Genomic DNA, 19,394 nt, shown 5'->3' with positions numbered 1-19,394 from the left:
AGATTAGAGAGACAGAAGGTGAGCAGAGCAGAAGAGGAGTTTATTAGAAGCATGCTACTACAGAGAGCTACTGAACGGTACACACACACAGGAACCAGCACGCCCATCATGAACTCAGTGTGTAGAAAAGGGACGTTTAATTGAGCCTTCTCCGATCCACACTGAGCAGGATCACAACTCATATGCAGAAACTGAAACTCAAATAGAACATCATCCCAACACAGTCCAATCAAAACAAAATCAAACTTTTAAATCTTTTTTTTTTTTCTCAAACGTGGCAACAACTTCTAACTGAAGATGCATAACAAATGTGCACAAAAACATTTTTTTTTTTTAACTTTTTCCCCTTTTCCTTTAGTAAAAGCATCAACATCACAGAAGATTGTTCACCTCATGATGTGACTTCCTTCACCCACAACTTGATACTGAAACATGTTTTAACAGAACAGAGAAGGAGAGCGTGTTTAACACCCACAGCAGTAAAGTACGATGAAAGGCACATCAACTTTGGTCCCAAGAAGAATCAGTTTCTCTTCTACAATCACAAAAACACCATCACCTTCATCACCATCATCATCAGTGTCACATGCTGTATTTATCAGTTCATCTTCATGCAATAGAAACGAGGAGAGGGGGATGTCTGGCCCTCTTGACCAACGTATCCATGACAACCCCAGGTTTCGGGGGAGGGGGGTGGTTAAAACGACTTCCTGGTACTGGTCAAAACATCAAAAGCCCCCCCAAAATTCTACATGAGCTTAAACTGTGTGTGTGTGTGTGTATATGTGTCTACGAGTTAACAACTATATGCAAAGAAACTTGAAACCAAAACGGGGGGGGGGGGGGGGTTCTGTACAAATAGAAGATAACGGGGGAAAAACAACAATCAGAATGTGCCTAACCCTATATCTCTGGGGAGAAAAACGCAAGGGGAGTATTGATAATATTTGTCAGAGTAAGGCACATGTTTGCTGATTCAATCTAATCAAAATTAAGAGCCTCCTCTTCCATACAAACACAGAGGGGGCGGAGCCTGTCTAGAACACACAGGAGGGGCGGAGCCTGCCTAGAACACACAGGAGGGGCGGAGCCTGCCTAGAACACACAGGAGGGGCGGAGCCTGTCTAGAACACACAGGAGGGGCGGAGCCTGTCTAGAACACACAGGAGGGGGCGGAGCCTGTCTAGAACACACAGGAGGGGCGGAGCCTGTCTAGAACACACAGGAGGGGGCGGAGCCTGTCTAGAACACACAGGAGGGGCGGAGCCTGTCTAGAACACACAGATGGGAACGGGGTCTTGGGTATTAGAGGCAGTCATAAGATGACAGACTAGGTAAATTCCATCCTTATATCCTAAGCGGAGCTTTAATATCAATAGACTACACTAATAATAACAACAATAGTCAAATGATCAATCGTCTAAAAAAGGAACGACTGGATGCCCTGGTTTCTCCTAGCATATGGGACTCTCCACGGTTTCCATGGAGACGGTGACTACTAGGGGTGAGGCCAATCCAAGTGGGCGTGGCTGTGGGACAAGGGGCAGGGTTAGGCGAGGAGTCTGTTGTGTGGCTCCTCCCCCTCATCTAGATGGTGGACTTGGAGAAGGAGACCTTGAGGTGGTGGTTGGATCCCATGTCATAGTTGTGGAGATCAATAAGCCCCTGGATGGCCTCCTCCACCGTGCCCATCTGAAGCAGCGCCATCTTGTGGTCCCTGAGGGGAACAGCAATGAGGATGACCTACCACTGAGGTCCTAGAAGGATCTTTCTGAAATGTGTTTTCACTACTAAAGACAGCTGTAAAGCTGGAGGAAGTTTATGAATATATTTATCAAGTTGGTGTTATTTTATCATGAGTAACGTGTAAAGTTAGCGAGTGGTCTGTAAAGTTGGTGAGTTTCCTGTAAAGTTAGCTAGTGGTCTATAAAGTCAGTGAGTTTCCTGTAAAGTTAGCGAGTGGTCTGTAAAGTTAGCGAGTGGTCTGTAAAGTTAGCGAGTGGTCTGTAAAGTTAGCGAGTTTCCTGTAAAGTTAGCGAGTTTCCTGTAAAGTTAGCTAGTGGTCTATAAAGTCAGTGAGTTTCCTGTAAAGTAGGCGAGTGGTCTGTAAAATTAGCGAGTGGTCTGCAAAGTTAGCAAGTGGTCTGTAAAGTTAGTGAGTGGTCTGTAAAGTTAGCGAGTGTCCTGCAAAGTTAGCAAGTGTCCTGTAAAGTTAGCAAATGGTTTGTAAAGTTAGCTAGTGCTCTGTAAAGTAAGCTAGCAATGTACTCCATGGGTGTGATCGGCTGTACGTACTGGAAGAACTTGAAAGCCTTCACCGTGCCTCCAGCATTGGAGAACAGCAGGCTGATGTCTTCTTCTGTCACGTCCTCCCTGAAGAACACACCATCAGTCAGAACACACCACCAGTCGGAACACACCATCAGTCAGAACACACCACCAGTCGGAACACACCATCAGTCAGAACACACCATCAGTCGGAACACACCATCAGGGAGAACACACCATCAGTCGGAACACACCACCAGTCGGAACACACCATCAGGGAGAACACACCACCAGGGAGAACACACCATCAGGGAGAACACACCATCAGGGAGAACACACCATCAGGGAGAACACACCACCAGGGAGAACACACCATCAGGGAGAACACACCACCAGGGAGAACACACCATCAGGGGGAACACACCACCAGGGAGAACAGCTCCTGCGACATCAATCTACAATGACGCGAGCGTGCCCAGGGCTGAGAGGGACCTACGGGATGTTGGAGAGGTGGAGCGTGGAGGAGGGGGGGAAGATGTTCTGGAAGTTCTTGGAGCCAGGCTTCTTGAAGCGGTGCAGGGGGGAGTTGCTGAAGTCCTTGGTGAGGCCCTGGTCGTCCAGGCCGTCCCTGGGGAGAGCCACCGTCTGGTGCTTGGACAGCGCCACACGGATGATCTTACCGTACATCTTCTGACCGTTCAGGTGGCTCATAGCTGGGGGAAGAGGGGAGTTAGTGAGTAGAGGATGAAAATGTTTCCTAATTTTGCAGATAATCAAGGCGGGCTCAGGGATTGGTCAGAGCTGCTGTCACTCACCCAGCTGGGCCTGATTCCCATCAGCTAACTGGATGAGAGCGCTGTCCTTCTTGTTGTAGAGGATCTTCACACGCTGCACATCACCATACACCCCTGAGACATAACGACAGGTAGACCCAACGGGGAGATGAAGAGGACGAGAGATTAGGGAGAGAGAGCAGGGGAGAGGAGGAGAGAGATCAGTGAGAGGAGGAAGAGAGAGATCAGTGAGAGAATGCAGAGGAGAGATTAGGGAGAGAGAGCAGGGGAGAGAAGGAGAGAGATCAGTGAGAGGAGGAAGAGAGAGATCAGTGAGAGGAGAAGAGAGATCAGTGAGAGAATGCAGAGGAGGGGAGATTAAGGAGAGAGAGCAGGGGAGAGGAGGAGAAGAGAGATCAGTGAGAGGAGGAGGGAAATCAGTGAGAGGAGGAGGGAGATCAGTGAGAGAATGCAGAGGAGGAGAGATTAAGGAGAGAGCGGAGGATACATCAGATGAGATGGTGTGAATAGATCAGAAGTGCAGAGAGATGGAGAAAAGGATGGAGGAGAGGTGGGGGAGAGGTGGGGGAGAGGAGAGATGGAGGAGAGATGGAGGAGAGGAGAGATGGAGAGGAGAGGTGGAGGAGAGATGGAGGAGAGTGGACGGTGTAAAGTCAACGTTAGTGCTTCAGAGTAGGTAGTTTAAAATGAAACGTGAAAAAAATATGGAGCAATAATCCATAGTAATTTTAACCAATGACTGAAGGGCCTTGAAACAGACTTAAATAAGGAGAGAGAACAGAGGGAACAAGCCTTGCAGCCCTCCGGAACAAACACAATGAGATGGACGACAACCACAGCACAGTCAGGCCTGGACGCCATGTGAGAGCTCATGCTTAACGCCACGAGGAGACTGGAGGTCTCAGGACACAGGGTGTATCAAGAGACAAACTAACGCTACATGTCTGTCTCTCGTGAGGCACGTGTGTGGAGGTGATGAAGGACTGTGTGTGTGTGTGTGTGTGTGTAAGTGCATGTCTACCTGTATATGTGTGTATGTGTATGTGTGTGAGAGAGTGTACATGGAGATGGTGAAATGTGAGACCAATCTCTATGTGAGACACTAAACATGGAGGGAGACACAAAAACACGGATAACCCGTCGGGAAAGAACTTAGATGGACTCAAACTCAACTAGAGAGCGAGGGAGCTGACGAATACATGAGAGAGAGAGAGAGAGAGAGAGAGAGAGAGAGAGAGAGAGAGAGAGAGAGAGAGAGAGAGAGAGAGAGAGAGAGAGAGAGAGAGAGAGAGAGAGAGAGAGAGAGAGAGAGAGAGAGAGAGAGAGAGAGAGAGAGAGAGAGAGAGAGAGAGAGAGAGAGAGAGAGAGAGAGAGAGAGAGAGAGAGAGAGAGAGAGAGAGAGAGAGAGAGAGAGAGAGAGAGAGAGAGAGAGAGAGAGAGAGAGAGAGAGAGAGAGAGAGAGAGAGAGAGAGAGAGAGAGAGAGAGAGAGAGAGAGAGAGAGAGAGAGAGAGAGAGAGAGAGAGAGAGAGAGAAGAGAGAGAAAGAAAGAGCGAGAGTGAGGGAGAGAGACGGGGGGAGTGTGCTAACGATCACATAGAGAGAGTGAGAGTGAGAGAGAGTGAGAGAGTGTGCTAACGATCACATACCAAAGAGAGTAAAGAGACTGTGGGGCGTGATCATCTTTAGAGAGAGCAAGCAGCGGAGGACAGGAAGAGAGGTAGAAGAGTCGGAGGCAGAGAACGGAGATGGACAGATCATCCATAACGAAGGAGCGTGGTTTCCCGTTGAATGGTTGTGGTGGTGGAGGAAGCATGGGGAGTCAGGGGCAGTTAGGGAGGGGAGGTTTGTCCCAGGGGAAACATTAAGGTCCAGCCACAGAGCGTAAACAGGTGGGAGGAGGGGAGAGAGGGGAGGGAGGGGAGGGAGGGAGGAGGGGAGGGACACACGGATGAAGACAGGAAGCAAAAAGGGGAAGTGGGAGGGAAGCAATGCAGGGTAAATAAATTAATAAATTAATAAAACAAATGATTGGGTTGGGGGAGGGAGACAAGGGAGGGAGGAGGGATGGAGGGGAGGACAAAAATAAAAATACAGGTCAGTACATTGGAAATGCAGGAGTTTGGTCAGATAAATGGCTGGATTTGATTGGTTGACAGATCCTAATAGTCCCAATGTCATCACCAGAGACCACGAGGGTAGACAGAGAGGAACACAGCTGACCTGAGACTACCCTAGCCAGGAGGAGGAGGGAGCGCGGGGGGGGGGGGGGGGGATAGTGAGGGAGAGGGCAGGGGAGAGGGAGGGGTAGGGGGAGGAGGGAGGAGGAAGAGAGCAGGAGGGAGGTAGAGGAGGGGTAGAAGCAGGGAGCAGGGGAGGGGGGAGCAGGCATGCCATAGACTCATCCAGGTTAGTCATGGGACTCCTGGTTCAGAGCTTCTTCCTTCCCTCCCTTCTGCCCTCTGAGAGCTTCCTGATCTGAGCCTGGCTGGAGGGTGTCTGGTGGCAGCTGGGCTGCCCTCCCCCAGCCAGGTGTGTCAGACCAGGAGAGGAGGAGGAGCAGGAGGAGGAGCAGGAGAATCTGAACCAGGGAGAGCTGGAGGACTGGGATATGAGATGCAGGGTTATCACAGGTCACGCTGGCCTTCAGGGCTTCTGAGGAAGAGGAGGAGGAAGGAGAGGAGGAGGAAAAGGGGAAGGAGGAGGAGGTAGAGGGGAAGGAGGAGGAAGAGGACAGTAAAAGAGGGAACGTGCATGTAAAGACATGAAAACCAGCATGTGGAGTTGTGGCTACAGGGCCGGTCATGTGGCCACCCTTCTACCAGAGCCAGGGGAGACATGACTGCAGGACACTACTGCTCTGGAGAAACAGATGATATAGTAGAGATATAGCAGATACAGATAGATATAGTAGGTACAGATGCAAGAATAGCAGGTACAGGTAGATATAGATTTAGCAGATACAGATATAGTATAGATATAGATTTAGCAGGTCAGATATAGTAGATTTAGCAGATACAGATAGATGTAGTATAGGTATAGATTTTGCAGATACAGATATGGTATAGATGTAGTATTAGCAGATACAAAATGATAGTAGCATAGATATATACAGAAAGATTGTAAAGATGTCGGTAGACCAGATACAGTTAGATATAGTGTAGACAGAAATAGTAGGGTTAAAGCAGATAGATGTGGATCAAGGAGATCCAGGTTCAACAGAGATATAGCAGGTGTACATAAAGGCCTGTGAGAGACATCCACAGGGGAAACAGTAGAGAGAAGAGCACCAGCAGAATCACTCAGGAAGAGAGCTTGGAGAGAGAAGATCCTGTTAGAGACTAGTACTCCACATAGGAGAGAGAGGGAGAGAGAGGGAGGAGAGACAGGGGGAGTGAGAGGGAGAGAGGGGAGAGAGAGGGAGGAGAGACAGGGGGAGTGAGAGGGAGAGAGGGGAGAGAGAGAGGGGGAGGAGAGAGAGGGGGAGTGAGAGGGAGAGTTGGGAGAGAGAGAGGGGGAGGAGAGAGGGGGGAGTGAGAGAGGAAGTAAGAGTGAGAAAAGAGAGACAGTGATTATAATCATCATGAACAGAACACACTGAAGACAGGACTGGTCAGCCTAGAGACAGGAGAGGAGTACAGTAAATCTACTCAGATATGAAGTTACAGTTTCTCCTCCTTACAAACCAGCTACTTCTATTCCAAGAGACTGTCAGAGAAGAGGATCCTGCAGGAATGTGGATCAGCCTTGGTAGAGTCCTCTCACTGGCCCCAAATAGCAATGTATACACCTCTCTTCCTCTCCCCCCTCCTCTTCCTCTCCCCCCTCCTCTTCCTCAGGGACGAGTCCCCAGGAGAGAGAGGAGGTCCCAGAGAGAGGTTTGGAACGAGCCCTGCCTAAGGGGCTTGGTGATAATACCATCATGGGAGACCTACACTGTCTACTAGAACACTATCACAGCCTGGAGAGATGAGTAAAGAGGGAGGGAGCAAAGAGGGAGGGGAGGGAGTAAAGAGGGAGGGGGAGGCAGTCGAGGAGAGGAGGAGGGGGAGGGAGGGAGTAGAGGAGGAGGGGGAGGGAGTAGAGGAGGTTTCCAGGATAGGTCCAGGGTGGGCTGACACTGGGCTGACACTGGGCTGGTACTGACCTCCTCGTTGAGGTTGCTGGCCAGCAGGACTCCGCTGACTCCAGAGTGTCCAGACAGAGCCACTCTGCCTGCTGCTGCAGCTGCTGCTGCTGCTGCACTCAGGGGACTGATGGTACCTGGGGGAGGCATGGGGGAGGCAATAAATCATCAGTGAATTTCTAGGAAATCTTTTGAAGGGTTCAACTGCTGAACAATTGTGATCTCTGATCTCAGGGTTTCACTGCCAGCACAGATGCTCTCATGGCCAGTTATCCAGAACTGAGCTTTCTACAAATACATGTTTTCCCGACACAAACACAGAGAGAGGAAACCTTGGTTACCTCCGCCCTGGGAGAGAGAAAGAGAGGATCCGTAGGCTCCACCTCCAGAGTAGGGGCCCACCATGCCGGAGGGAGTGCCTAGAGAGAGGTCAGAGGTTAAGGGTCAGGTTAAGAGATCAGACTTGGAAATAGAAGATACAGAGAGAAAAGGAGGAGAGACAGAAGAGAGGAGGACCAAGGGAGAGGAGGACAGAGAGGAGGACAGAGAGAGGAGGACAGAGAGAGGAGGACAGAGAGAGGAGGACAGAGACAGGAGGACAGAGACAGGAGGACAGAGACAGGAGGACAGAGAGAGGAGGACAGAGACAGGAGGACAGAGACAGGAGGACAGAGAGAGGAGGACAGAGAGAAGGACAGAGAGGACAGAGAGAGGAGGACAGAGAGGACAGAGAGAAGAGGACAGAGAGAAGGACAGAGAGAGGAGGACAGAGAGAGGAGGACAGAGAGAGGAGGACAGAGAGGAGGACAGAGAGGAGGACAGAGAGGAGGACAGAGACAGGAGGACAGAGAGGAGGACAGAGAGGAGGACAGAGACAGGAGGACAGAGAGGAGGACAGAGAGGAGGACAGAGAGGAGGACAGAGAGGAGGACAGAGAGAGGAGGACAGAGAGAGGAGGACAGAGACAGGAGGACAGAGACAGGAGGACAGAGACAGGAGGACAGAGACAGGAGGACAGAGACAGGAGGACAGAGACAGGAGGACAGAGACAGGAGGACAGAGAGGAGGACAGAGAGAGGAGGACAGAGAGAGGAGGACAGAGAGAGGAGGACAGAGAGAGGAGGACAGAGAGAGGAGGACAGAGAGAGGAGGACAGAGAGAGGAGGACAGAGAGAGGAGGACAGAGAGGAGGACAGAGAGAGGAGGACAGAGACAGGAGGACAGAGAGAGGAGGACAGAGACAGGAGGACAGAGAGGAGGACAGAGACAGGAGGACAGAGACAGGAGGACAGAGAGGAGGACAGAGAGGAGGACAGAGAGGAGGACAGAGACGAGGACAGAGAGGAGGACAGAGACGAGGACAGAGAGAGGAGGACAGAGACAGGAGGACAGAGAGGAGAGTGGTGTCCTGACCCAGCAGGGAGGAGGAGTCCTTGCTGAGGCCAGCCATGTTGGGGTCGACGGGGGGCTGGCCGTCTCCCGCGGGCAGCTCTGGCCGCGTGTAGTCACGACTCTTATCGTTGTTGTACTTCACGTTCAGGTTGACCAGCTTAGAGAAGTCAATACGCAGCGTGCAGCAGGAGTTATAGATGTTCTGACCGTCTAGAGACTGGGAGGAGAGGGAGAGAGAGAGGGTTAAGGAGACAGAGGGAGAGAGAGGGTTAAGGAGACAGAGGGAGAGAGAGAGAGAGAAAGGGGGGGGGGTGTAAATGACCACAACACATTGTTGGAGAAGGCTTAAGAAATAAAACAGGCATCTCTGGTCATCACCAGTAAATACTATGTTAACTTCATGTAAGTTAACCAGCCAGTATCAGTCTGGTGTGTGTGTTAGTACCAGCTTGGCCTGTTGGGCATTGACAGGCTCGCTGAACTGCAACAATGCCTGGAACTGGTTGTTCTTGGTGAAGGTGATGATCTTCATCACTGTGCCGAACTTGGAGAAAATCTGAACAGCAGGAGAGGAGGAGGTAAAGAGAGGAGAAAGAGAGAAGAGCACTTTAAAGTTAAAACCATGAAAACATCCACAGAGTAGAACCATGACAGTCTAACTGATTAACCGTCTCACTGTCTGACTTCCTGTCTGCATGTCTGTCTGTCTGTCTGTCTGTGTCCTACCTGCTGCAACACGTCCAGGGTGACGGGGTAGAACATGTTGTCTATGATGATCCTGAGGACAGGACTGGGGGCAGGGGCCAGGCTGTCCAGGGCCCCGGGGTCAGAGCTAGGGGAGCCCCCCTCCTGCACCGCCGACACTGCCTGCAACACCGCCTGGGCTCTCTGAGGTGGGCGGAGGAGATGGGGGGGAGGAGGGGGGGGCGAGGGTGAGACTATGTGAAGAACCAGTCATCATACAGTACATTTTCTCTGGGGTTCAGACAGGTGTAACAGGTGTGTATGGACAGGTGTGACAGGTACAGTGGTGTATCCAGGTGCGTCTCACCTGGTTGAGGGCGCTGTCGGTCTTCAGCTCCTTGTGGTTGGAGAACTGGATGAACACGGGAACGTTCCGCACCTGGGGCGTGACGGCCGTGTAGTAGTTCACCATGGTAACGGCCGCCTCCTCTGTGCCCAGCTCCAGGAAGGCCTGGTTCTTCCCCTTCAACATCAGGATGTTGGTGACCTTGCCGAAGGGCAGGCCCAGGGCGATGACCTCGGTCTCCGACACCTCGCTGGGGAGCTTGCGGATGTGGAGCACGCGGGAGGGGGGGCTCTCGGCTCGCTCCTCCACCCTCAGCTTCTTGCTGTCGCCGCCGTTGGCTGGGAGGAGGAGGGACACAGCCGTTAACGGGGAGGCGGGGAGATAGGCACGTTGTGTGTGGTTGGGCAAAGCATCCTACTGGGATTCTAAATAGTTTGTTTATCTATCTGTCTGACTAAACCAGGGGTGGCCAACCCTGGTCCTCAAGAGCCTCTGTCCTGCATGTTTGAGATGTTTCCCTGCTCCAGCACACCTGATTCAAATGAATGGTCATTCTCAGGCTTGGATATTGACCATTCATTTGAATCAGGTGTGCTGGAGCAGGGAAACATCTAAAACATGCAGGACAGAGGCTCTCGAGGACCAGGGTTGGCCACCCCTGGACCAAACAGATTGTCTATCCGTATGTCCTTCAGTCTGTCTGTGCATCTACCTGTATATCGTCTACCTTCACACTACATCCAATACATGTTGACACTGAAGTGAGTCATCATTTAGAAGGACAGAGACAGAGAGACAGACACTGACCTGTAACAGAGTTGGGGCTGCTGCTGTAGAGGTTCAGTTCGTCTGAGCCTCTCTGAAAACAAACATCAGAAACAGAACATCACAGTCTGAACCCGTGGAGCTCCACGCGACCTCAATACTGTGAATACTAACATCGACGGTCAAACGGCACTTACCTTAACGCCAACTGCCACATCACTGTGAAATACGAAGAAATAAACTGGTCAATAAGAGTACCACATCCTACACAATGCAGATGAAAATAAAGAGCTAGCTAGCTAGCTAGCACACACACAATATATGTACCCCGGCCTTCGTCACGCCTACCTATACCGAGCTAGAAGCGGGTTAAAAACAAATCTACTGTAGCATGAGCGACAAAACTAAAAGCATGTTCGTCTATTTAGTATAAGTAGAAAAGAAAAAAAGGTAAGAATCACGCACATCATCAAGAATGGCCGGTGTGCTAACATTAGCTAGCTAGCTGATGATGGTCTAAATGAATGTACAGTAGCAGACAAAAGAACGAGACCCGCACGATCCATAACAAAGCTTCGAACAAGCGCCCGCTAGCTGGCCAACTAGCTAGCTACGTACAAACAAATACCAAAATTCTGTAATTGTATCTGCTGCACTCAATAAAATCATGAACAATTTCCTAAAACACAACTTCTAAATTCGAATGAGTTTGACAATAATTTCCCCCATATAATTCAAATGCTGGCATGACAACTCGCTAGCTAGACATTGCTACAAGATGGGAGTCCTGTACTTCAGGTTGGGTCACACTCTGCTAGCTAGCTAGCTTTAGTTAGCCGGCAGATTAATCCGTTATTTTAACACTTAACACTCAGTTTAAGTATGTGCATGATATACATAGGTTAATGAAACTAAAACACGTACCCGTCCATTTCCAGATTCTTTATTTCCAGATTCTTTTTCACGATTTGTTTTTCTTAATTCCTTTACCGTAACAGCACGAGACACCACTGAGTAAAATGGTCGCAGACGCTGTCAGATTCAAACAGTGACGTAACACCCGAAGTCGTATACGCTCGAGGATTTGATTTTTTTTCTGGTAAAATAAAATACAAGTTTTAATCGTACACTGAAAATGTACCTACAAAATGACAATTCTGAGCTTTTATGTGACAACATTTGTGTATCTTATGGAAAGGGAGATTTCATCAGTTTTATTTTTTTATGTGTTCATTTGACAAACGTTTCCAAATCGTCATAGAGGAGATTTCTCCATCTGCATTCAAATGCTCTACCACTGAGCCTACCAATTCCCTTTTATATTTTTTCAGATGGTGTGTGTGCGTGAGTGAGTGTGTGTCTGTCTGCCAAGTTAGCAAAGATATATTATGTGTGTGTGTATTACGGATGGATGTCTGTATGTGTGTGTGTATGTTTGATGATGATGGCAATAAGGGCGGCGTCTGTGTGTGTGTCTGTGTGTATGTTTGATGATGATGGCAATAAGGGCGGCGTCTGTGTGTGTGTCTGTGTGTATGTTTGATGATGATGGCAATAAGGGCGGTGTGTGTGTGTGTGTGCGTCTGACACCATCTCCTTCTGCTCTTTGATTCTAGTAGTTCTGTAATGTTCTCTCCATGGTCAGAAGTGTCACTTTAAATGTCAGGTCGTACCCTCTCATTTCCTATCAGGTTCATCCACACACCCACACAGTGAGAAAGAGCAGTTCCAGCCATCTAGTTTAATGTGTCTAGTTGTGGCTTTTAGTTCCTGGTCTGGGCCTACATGCTTCAAAGGGACCATCACTCTGGCAACGGAGAGGGATATAGGGATGATGGGAAGGATGGAGAGATTAATAGATTAAGGGATGAAAGGATGTAAAGATGGAGGGATGGTGAGATGAAGATGAGGAGGATGGATCTCTCTGTCTTCATCTGACTCTGCACCTGCACCATGACTTCTTAAAGAAGCAGCAATCAGATATGTCTCATGGGCGAATCAATAGCTCGAGGACAGAGTGCAAGCTTCTCTGCCTTGCTGAAGAACCTGAACTGTGACAGGTGAAGTTGGTCGGAGTCTAGCAGACTGCCAGACCAATGCTATCTTTATTGGAGGGCTAACCTTTTCAGCCCACCCGTTTTATCTGTTCACGAGTGATTCACCCACAACTTTCGGTTCGTTTGCGTCCAAAAAAGTTCTCTCCTCTCTCCCACGTTCAATCTTGTAATTTATTGGAATGGAAGGAGGGTAGGCGTAGGCTACGTGTGAAAATGTATCTACAGCACGTTATCCAGCAAGGTTTCGAGTTTTAAATTAAATAAGTTGACTAACTACTGAAGAGGTTAGGTGGGGATATCTCAGTAAGAGAAAACAAAAAGGGAAAGAGAGTGGGAGAGAATATATATATATATTTTTAAGTTTATTGCCACGCTCTCACAGCAGGCCTACAAGCTTGAGTCGTGGGTGACCACATGTAAACAAGTTGATTTGCACTAAGGGGCGCGAGACTGGTAGTTTCCATGGAAACGCTAGGTGAGAATCCAGAGATGAAACACATCACTCGTTAACCGCTGACCTCGCGGAGCGCCGTGGCGGAGAAGTTAACGAGCACGGTGGGAAGCAGGCCAGGCTAGTAGTTCAGCGACGTGACGGGGTCCGGGGTCGGGAGGATAGGGTACTCGGACCAGCGAGGAATGTGTGTGCACGAGATGTGCTAAAACATTTATTGTTCTCCAACATAGTTCTCCAACATAGGCTCCACATCTTTTTTATAATAATGCTTGCGCACCTGTTCTTGTTTAATCGTAGGCCACTGCGGGCTCGTGGAGGAGAGAGCCCACGTGTTTGTTGTCTGGAGAAGCTGAAGAAGACTTTCCTCTCCATGTCCTCGTCACAAAGACAAATCCACAGTTAACTCCACGTCAATCAACCACATCCAACCAAGGCTGAATTTCAGCTGTGTATGATACTGAGTTGAAACAGTTTTTCGATGTTTTTATTTTATTTTAATGTCTTGATGGTCAATGACATATAACTGGTATTACTTTTTTTTAATGAATAGCACCCCTCCTCCTCGTCGTCAACAACGGTAAATCAGCTTGAAAGCGGACAACTGTAAATAGACAAACATCTCTCCTTTAATTTCCTGCCTGGGCGTAGTGGCTTCGTAAAGCTAGCCTGGTCCTCGTCCTGTTTAGCGGGGGAACCATTTATCGGTATCCCGACCCGCGGGAGGTGCATTGGTCGTGCCTGCCCGCGGCTATCGGTGACAGCTACAAAAAGAAAGGGAACGGAGGCTGTTGTATTCGTTAATTGGGCGACCATGAGTCTGCGCTGCGCTTATCTATTCAACGCTAAAGGCAGGACCGCGAAAGGCAACTCGGTTGAAGGAGGCCGCCTTTGACTGCGGCAGCGGTGTGATTGACAGCATGATTGACTGGACTCTCCGGAGCTCCGGGTTATTGCCTCGAGCCTGCGGTCCGGTTCAGCTAACGGTTGGCAGACAGATCCATAGATAAGAGGAGACGTGCTGGTGATTCCATCAGATACATTTGTGGAAATTATTTAGCCTTCGATGGAAGTGTCATTAGGCGACTCTGATATTACGTTGGCCTACTGCTGAACGTAAACGTAAATAATGATCCATGTAGGTTATTGTACGTCCTTTTATATTCTATATAAGATTGTAATTAGACCGTTTCTGATTGACTATCGGCGGAAGTTGAGTCGGACGGTTAACTTTAGGTTAAAAAAAAACTTAGATCGAGGGCTGCGTGACCTGCACGGCGTGAACGCTGTAGTTACTGTAAGCGGTAGGCCTATCTGATACACACACACAAAGACACACACCCTCAGTGCCTCGGAGTCAATTTGGAGGAAGCAATCACTTCCAGTGAACGTAAAAGGTCACAGTGATGAGGGAATTACTCCAGGGATACTGAGTGAAATCAACACACACACATACGTGTGCACATACATTACACGCAACTTCTCAAACACACCCAGTGTCCCCATCAAGTGCTGTGATTGGAATCATGTATCTTTGTTGGGGCTTTTATGAAGGATCATGTTGGTAAACAATTAAGTATGACTTCCTGCTAGAGCTGTCCAATAGGATCCATTGAAAATACCCCCAGAGAGGGAGAGACCCACTAACCCCAGCCACAGAGGATGGGAGGATTGGTTCCACCTGGGGAGTGGGCAGGGGGGACATAGATAGACGTAACACAGCCTGATCCTACCAGCCAGGCTGACCTTTCCACCAGCCTCTGCAATTAAGGGATTAGCCACCAGCAGACAGATTAACTGGATTAAAGAGAGAAGCAGATGGAGGAAAGGGGAAAGAGGAGGTGGGGTGGGAGGGTCAAAGTAGGAGGCGTGGAGGATGAGGAGGGGAGGAAGAGGAGGGGTGGTGGTAGGTTTGGAGGAGGGTTGGAAGAGAAGGAGGGGTGGGGGGGTGGAGGGGGGAAAGGAGAGGTGAGGGGGAATTACTGTATATTAAGGTGAGGGAAAGAGAGGAGACGAGGTGGAGAAAGAGAGGAGACGAGGTGGAGAAAGAGAGGAGACGAGGTGGAGAAAGAGAGGAGACGAGGTGGAGAAAGAGAGGAGACGAGGTGGAGAAAGAGAGGAGACGAGGTGGAGAAAGAGAGGGACAATGACAAAGACATGGAGCGAGGGATGAGAAGTTCAGAAAGAGACATGGAGGAAGGAGAAAGAGAGATGACAGGAGGAAGAAACAGAGAGAGGGACAGAGAGGGTGGTGTCTGAATGGAGAGGGAAGAGAGATGAGGAGAGGGATGGAGAGAGCAGACAGGGATCAAATCAATGCAGTCTCTTGGTGTTAGTCTTATCCAGCCATCTACCTCCCTCTCCCCCCCAATCGATCCCCTCTCTGAGCGACAGGCTGGCCCTGCCTTGGAAACCTGGAGGGTACCATCTCATCATCACGACTGTAGACACACCATACTACACCTGCACCATAGTCACACTCACACACACGTATGCATGCATGCCTGCTGGAGGTAAGACAGCTTCATTAAGCTGCCAGTCTGAATCAGAAATAACCATGTTTAGCTGCCAGCTCCAGAAGCTTACAGTTCTGATCAAACATCTCCAGGCTCTGCCTGGTCTGGTGACTCTGACACACACACACACACACACACACACACACACACACACCTCCAGGAGGGTCCTCTTGCTGAGGTTGTGCACCAACAGGCTTGATCTCAGGAACAAATATCCCAAACAGCAGCTGTGTCTGAAGTAGAACGAGGTGCTTGAACCGCTGGCATTTGTTTTCTCAATCCCTTCATCGATCGTTCATGGAGAGATCTGTCCTTAACTCCCATCAGACAGGAGGGAGGTGGGAGGAGGAGGGGGGAGGAGGAGGAGGGGGGGAGGATGAGGAGGAGGGGGGGGAGGATGAGGAGGATGAGGAAGGAGGATGAGGAGTTGGGAGGAGGATGAGGGGGTTCAGCTTAAGTGATATCTTGAGGAGCTCAAGGTGTGTTGGCACCAGGAACTACACTTTCCTCACAGGAGCCTCCTGGAGGAAACAAGCTTTAGAATGGTAACACACACACAAACCATCAGGAAACTCTGACACACACACACCATCAGGAAACTCTGACACACACACACACACCATCAGGAAACTCTGACACACACACACCATCAGGAAACTCTGACACACACACACCATCAGGAAACTCTGACACACACACACACACACCATCAGGAAACTCTGACACACACACACACACACACCATCAGGAAACTCTGACACACACACACACACACACCATCAGGAAACTCTGACACACACACACACACACACCATCAGGAAACTCTGACACACACACACACACACACACACACACACCCAGACACACCTCCTGGTCTGTTGTCTGGGTCTCAGAGAAAGGGTGAGGTGAATGACTGCCATTTTCACAGTGTAATTAACAGAATGTGTGTGTGCATGCGTGTGGTGTGTGTGTGGGTCAGTGTGATGCGTGTGTGTGTGGTGTGTTGTGTGTGCCTTGGGGGAAAGGCCAGGTGTATTTATTTCCAGGACAGGAGATGGTAAAGGTGTTGCCATGGTTTCATTATACCTGCTTCGTCAAACAATCTGACCGCAGTACAGAGGTGGAGTGTGTTCGATTTGAACTCCAGAGTGTCCCTGGTCCCTGGACACAGGTCCAGTTCAGCAGAGGAGCAGACCACCGAACCCGCTCTAATGAAGGGCAGGTCACGGAGGACTAAACAAACGTGTCAACACGTATTCTCTGTTCCTCGTCCCTGATAACCAAGATGGAGGCTGTGAGACCGTGTTGGCTCAGTGCCATCTAGTGGACAATGAAGAGATGAAATATAGAAGATTTACATAAACACTTTTATCCACTGACCAAAAAAAGTTGATGATTCGGCACGTCTAAGCCAGTGTCCACTGATCAGTCCTACTTCCTTACATCTATTCCATCCACTTCCTGTTCCTGTGTCCTCACACAGGAAGTGGACAGCTTCTTTCCATGACAGGAAGTGATGCGGTGGCTTCTACAAGGTTGGAACAAACTCCCGGAACAGTTCCAGTTGTCCAACATCCTCAAACGCACGCTTCATCTGATCCAGGGATGAAAACTCTATGACTTCAAAAGACGACATCCTGTTAGAAAGAGATGGAGGGATGAAATCCAATCAAATCAACTATCTGTTAAGACCTTTTTACAAGCGGTGTCATAGAGGACCACAGATCAGCGAGTCTAACCAACCGACTCCCAAAGGAGGGAGATAGAGCCTCTGAGAGATGTTTGTGTGGAGGGAGGGAGGGGGGTGGGAGGGGAGAGAGGAAGGGAGGAAGGGAGGGAGGGAGAGAAAGAGAGAGGAAGGGAGAGAGAGAGAGGGAGAAAGAGAGAAAGAGAGAGGAAGGGAGAGAGAGAAAGAGAGGGAGGGAGGGGAGAGAGAAAGAGAGGGAGGGAGGGAGAGAGGAAGGGGAGAGAGAGAGAGATAGAGAGAGAGAGAGAGAGAGAGAGAGAGAGAGGGAGAAAGAGAAAGGAAGGGAGAGAGAGAGAAAGAGAAGGAGGGAGGGAAGGAGGGGAGAGAGGGAGGGAGGGAAGGAGGGGAGAGAGGGAGGGAGGGAAGGAGGGGAGAGAGGAAGGGAGGGAGGGGAGAGAGGAAGGGAGGGAGGGGAGAGAGGAAGGGAGAGAGAGGGAGGGAGTGAGGGAGGGGAGAGAGGAAGGGAGGGAGGGAGAGAGGAAGGGAGAGAAAGAGAGAGAGAGAGAGGGAGGGAGGGAGGGGAGAAAGGAAGGGAGAGAGAGAGGGAGAAAGAGAGAGAGATTAATAATATGCTTCTGCTTCCTAAACATCGTGTTTAAACCAGTTATGCATTACAACAGAGTATAATTCTTAACTGTTTGGGTTGTTTAGAGGAGGAAGGTTGTTCATAGAGGACCTTCATCATCTTCTCTTTACACCTCTTCCCAGAAGAGTCCACATCTACCTTCACAGTCCTCTGGAGATGGATGTACTCCTACACACACACACACACACACACACACACACACACACACACACACACACACACACACACACACACACACACACACACACACACACACACACACACACACACACACAGTTCAGAAAGGGGTAAGAAGCAGACAACCATTAGCACTACACACACCACTCGTGCTTTAACCATACACTCTTGTGTACACTCACACACACACTCACTCGCCTCACCTTGATGTTGGTGTGTGGCCCCTGCAGCAACAGCAGGATGAGGGGCCCCAGGAACAGCCTTCCAACCAGCTGCAGCTCAGAGCTCCACCTCCGGATCATCTTCACGTACCTCTCCCTGCTCCTCATGTGGTCCACCAGGAGCAGGGCTGTCCAGCTAGCACCCTCCTGTCTCCTCCTCTCCTCCTCCTCTCTCTGCTTCATCTCCTAATAATAGTGACATCATGTTATAATTTAGCATGGTTTGTGGTTGAAGTAACCCTCCCACTCTCTGTTTCTCCTCTTCCTTTCTCTCTCTCCTACACAGATAGTGTGCGTGTGCACGTGTGTGTGTGTGTGTGAAAGAGAGGCAGTGAGAGTGTGTGTACGACAGACAGTGTGTGTGTGTGTTAACCGTCTCCCACCTGCTGCTCCCCAGACCAGCCTGGGTCCAGACTCTGCTCTGACAGAGTCTCCTGCACCCACCGCACCAGCTCGAGGACCATGGGTTCTGGCGCCAAAACCCCAGCCCGCTGCAACGCGCTCTCTCTCAACAGCCGGCACTGCTTCCGGGTGAGCTGCTCTGACGACACCGACACTTCTGGAAGGCGCGAGGGGTACCCCGGGGGGAGGCGGAACACCAGCCGCAGGTAAACACTCTCCCCGGTAGATTTATCAGCCGAGACCTGGATACGGAAGACCGTTCCCTGTTCGTCTGTAACGTCCAGAAGCGTTGAGGATGGAAGTTAAACGCACAGCTTTGATATTACATGTGTCAAATGTTGAACATTTCCATCCTAATGCTTAAATTAATACAGTATAGAATTGTATTTGGACGTGGTCATACAATAAACATTAGCACCTCTTTCTTTTTAAATTTGATATGGGAAAAGGGCCGCTAGACTGATTTTGTAAAAGACAATCTGTTTTGAGGCTTTTTTAACACTTTATATCTACACCGGTAGAAATGTGTGTGGCAACGTTAGTTTGGGTGACAGCTCAACAGAACCTTTACGCTACCTGAATCTTCCAGCACCTTGAACTCGTCCTTGTCGCAGTATATTGCGGACAGCGCAGCTATTTCATCCAGAACCGCTTCAGACATCGCTACCTGTAGACATCCGACAGCCACTCGGTTAATCTGGATGTCCAAGACTCCCAACTCCTGTCATCTTCTCACTCGAACTTTTTGTCTGTGTTTAGGTGCGCAGCGTTTACATGTCCGTGGTGCTTAGTGCCACGGATTTGAGTTCCGCTCCGTGCACAATTTGTAGACTGTAGTGCGGTTACCGGTTATTTCGTTTTCTC

General features: G+C 49.7%; 2 protein-coding genes across 3 annotated transcripts; both read right to left on the bottom strand.

Moving 5' to 3' along the window:
* Positions 1 to 19: 19 nt before the first annotated feature.
* ptbp2b (polypyrimidine tract binding protein 2b) lies at positions 20 to 14,666 on the bottom strand. The gene is made up of 14 exons (XM_084706554.1): positions 11,298 to 14,666; positions 10,571 to 10,592; positions 10,416 to 10,467; positions 9,630 to 9,946; positions 9,305 to 9,466; positions 9,024 to 9,134; positions 8,600 to 8,795; positions 7,528 to 7,605; positions 7,208 to 7,323; positions 4,710 to 4,743; positions 3,084 to 3,176; positions 2,765 to 2,981; positions 2,296 to 2,373; positions 20 to 1,717 (listed from the first exon to the last, which is right to left on the bottom strand). The coding sequence occupies exons 1-14, from the start codon at positions 11,303 to 11,305 to the stop codon at positions 1,588 to 1,590; spliced, it is 1,614 nt and encodes a 537-aa protein (XP_084562680.1). The 5' UTR covers positions 11,306 to 14,666; the 3' UTR covers positions 20 to 1,587.
* A 1,575-nt stretch (positions 14,667 to 16,241) lies between these two features.
* rwdd3 (RWD domain containing 3) lies at positions 16,242 to 19,311 on the bottom strand. 2 transcript variants are annotated; one of them, XR_014767135.1, is made up of 6 exons: positions 19,107 to 19,311; positions 18,512 to 18,801; positions 18,111 to 18,314; positions 17,780 to 17,898; positions 16,841 to 17,034; positions 16,242 to 16,717 (listed from the first exon to the last, which is right to left on the bottom strand). XR_014767135.1 is itself a non-coding variant. In XM_084707215.1 (5 exons), exons 1-5 carry the CDS (start codon positions 19,189 to 19,191, stop codon positions 16,926 to 16,928), a joined length of 807 nt encoding a protein of 268 aa, XP_084563341.1. In that variant the 5' UTR covers positions 19,192 to 19,311; the 3' UTR covers positions 16,751 to 16,925. The 2 variants fall into 2 exon arrangements, 1 of the variants encoding a protein (XP_084563341.1); XM_084707215.1 differs by lacking the exon at positions 16,242 to 16,717 and having other exon boundaries at positions 16,751 to 17,034.
* Between the last annotated feature and the right edge of the window lie 83 nt (positions 19,312 to 19,394).

The sequence above is a fragment of the Hypomesus nipponensis genome, chromosome 10, assembly GCF_054491055.1.
Source record: "Hypomesus nipponensis isolate SF chromosome 10, ASM5449105v1, whole genome shotgun sequence".
In the NCBI taxonomy this organism is placed as follows: Eukaryota; Metazoa; Chordata; class Actinopteri; order Osmeriformes; family Osmeridae; genus Hypomesus; species Hypomesus nipponensis.
Note: the sequence above shows the minus strand (reverse complement) of the source record. Positions and strands in the feature narration are given on the sequence as shown.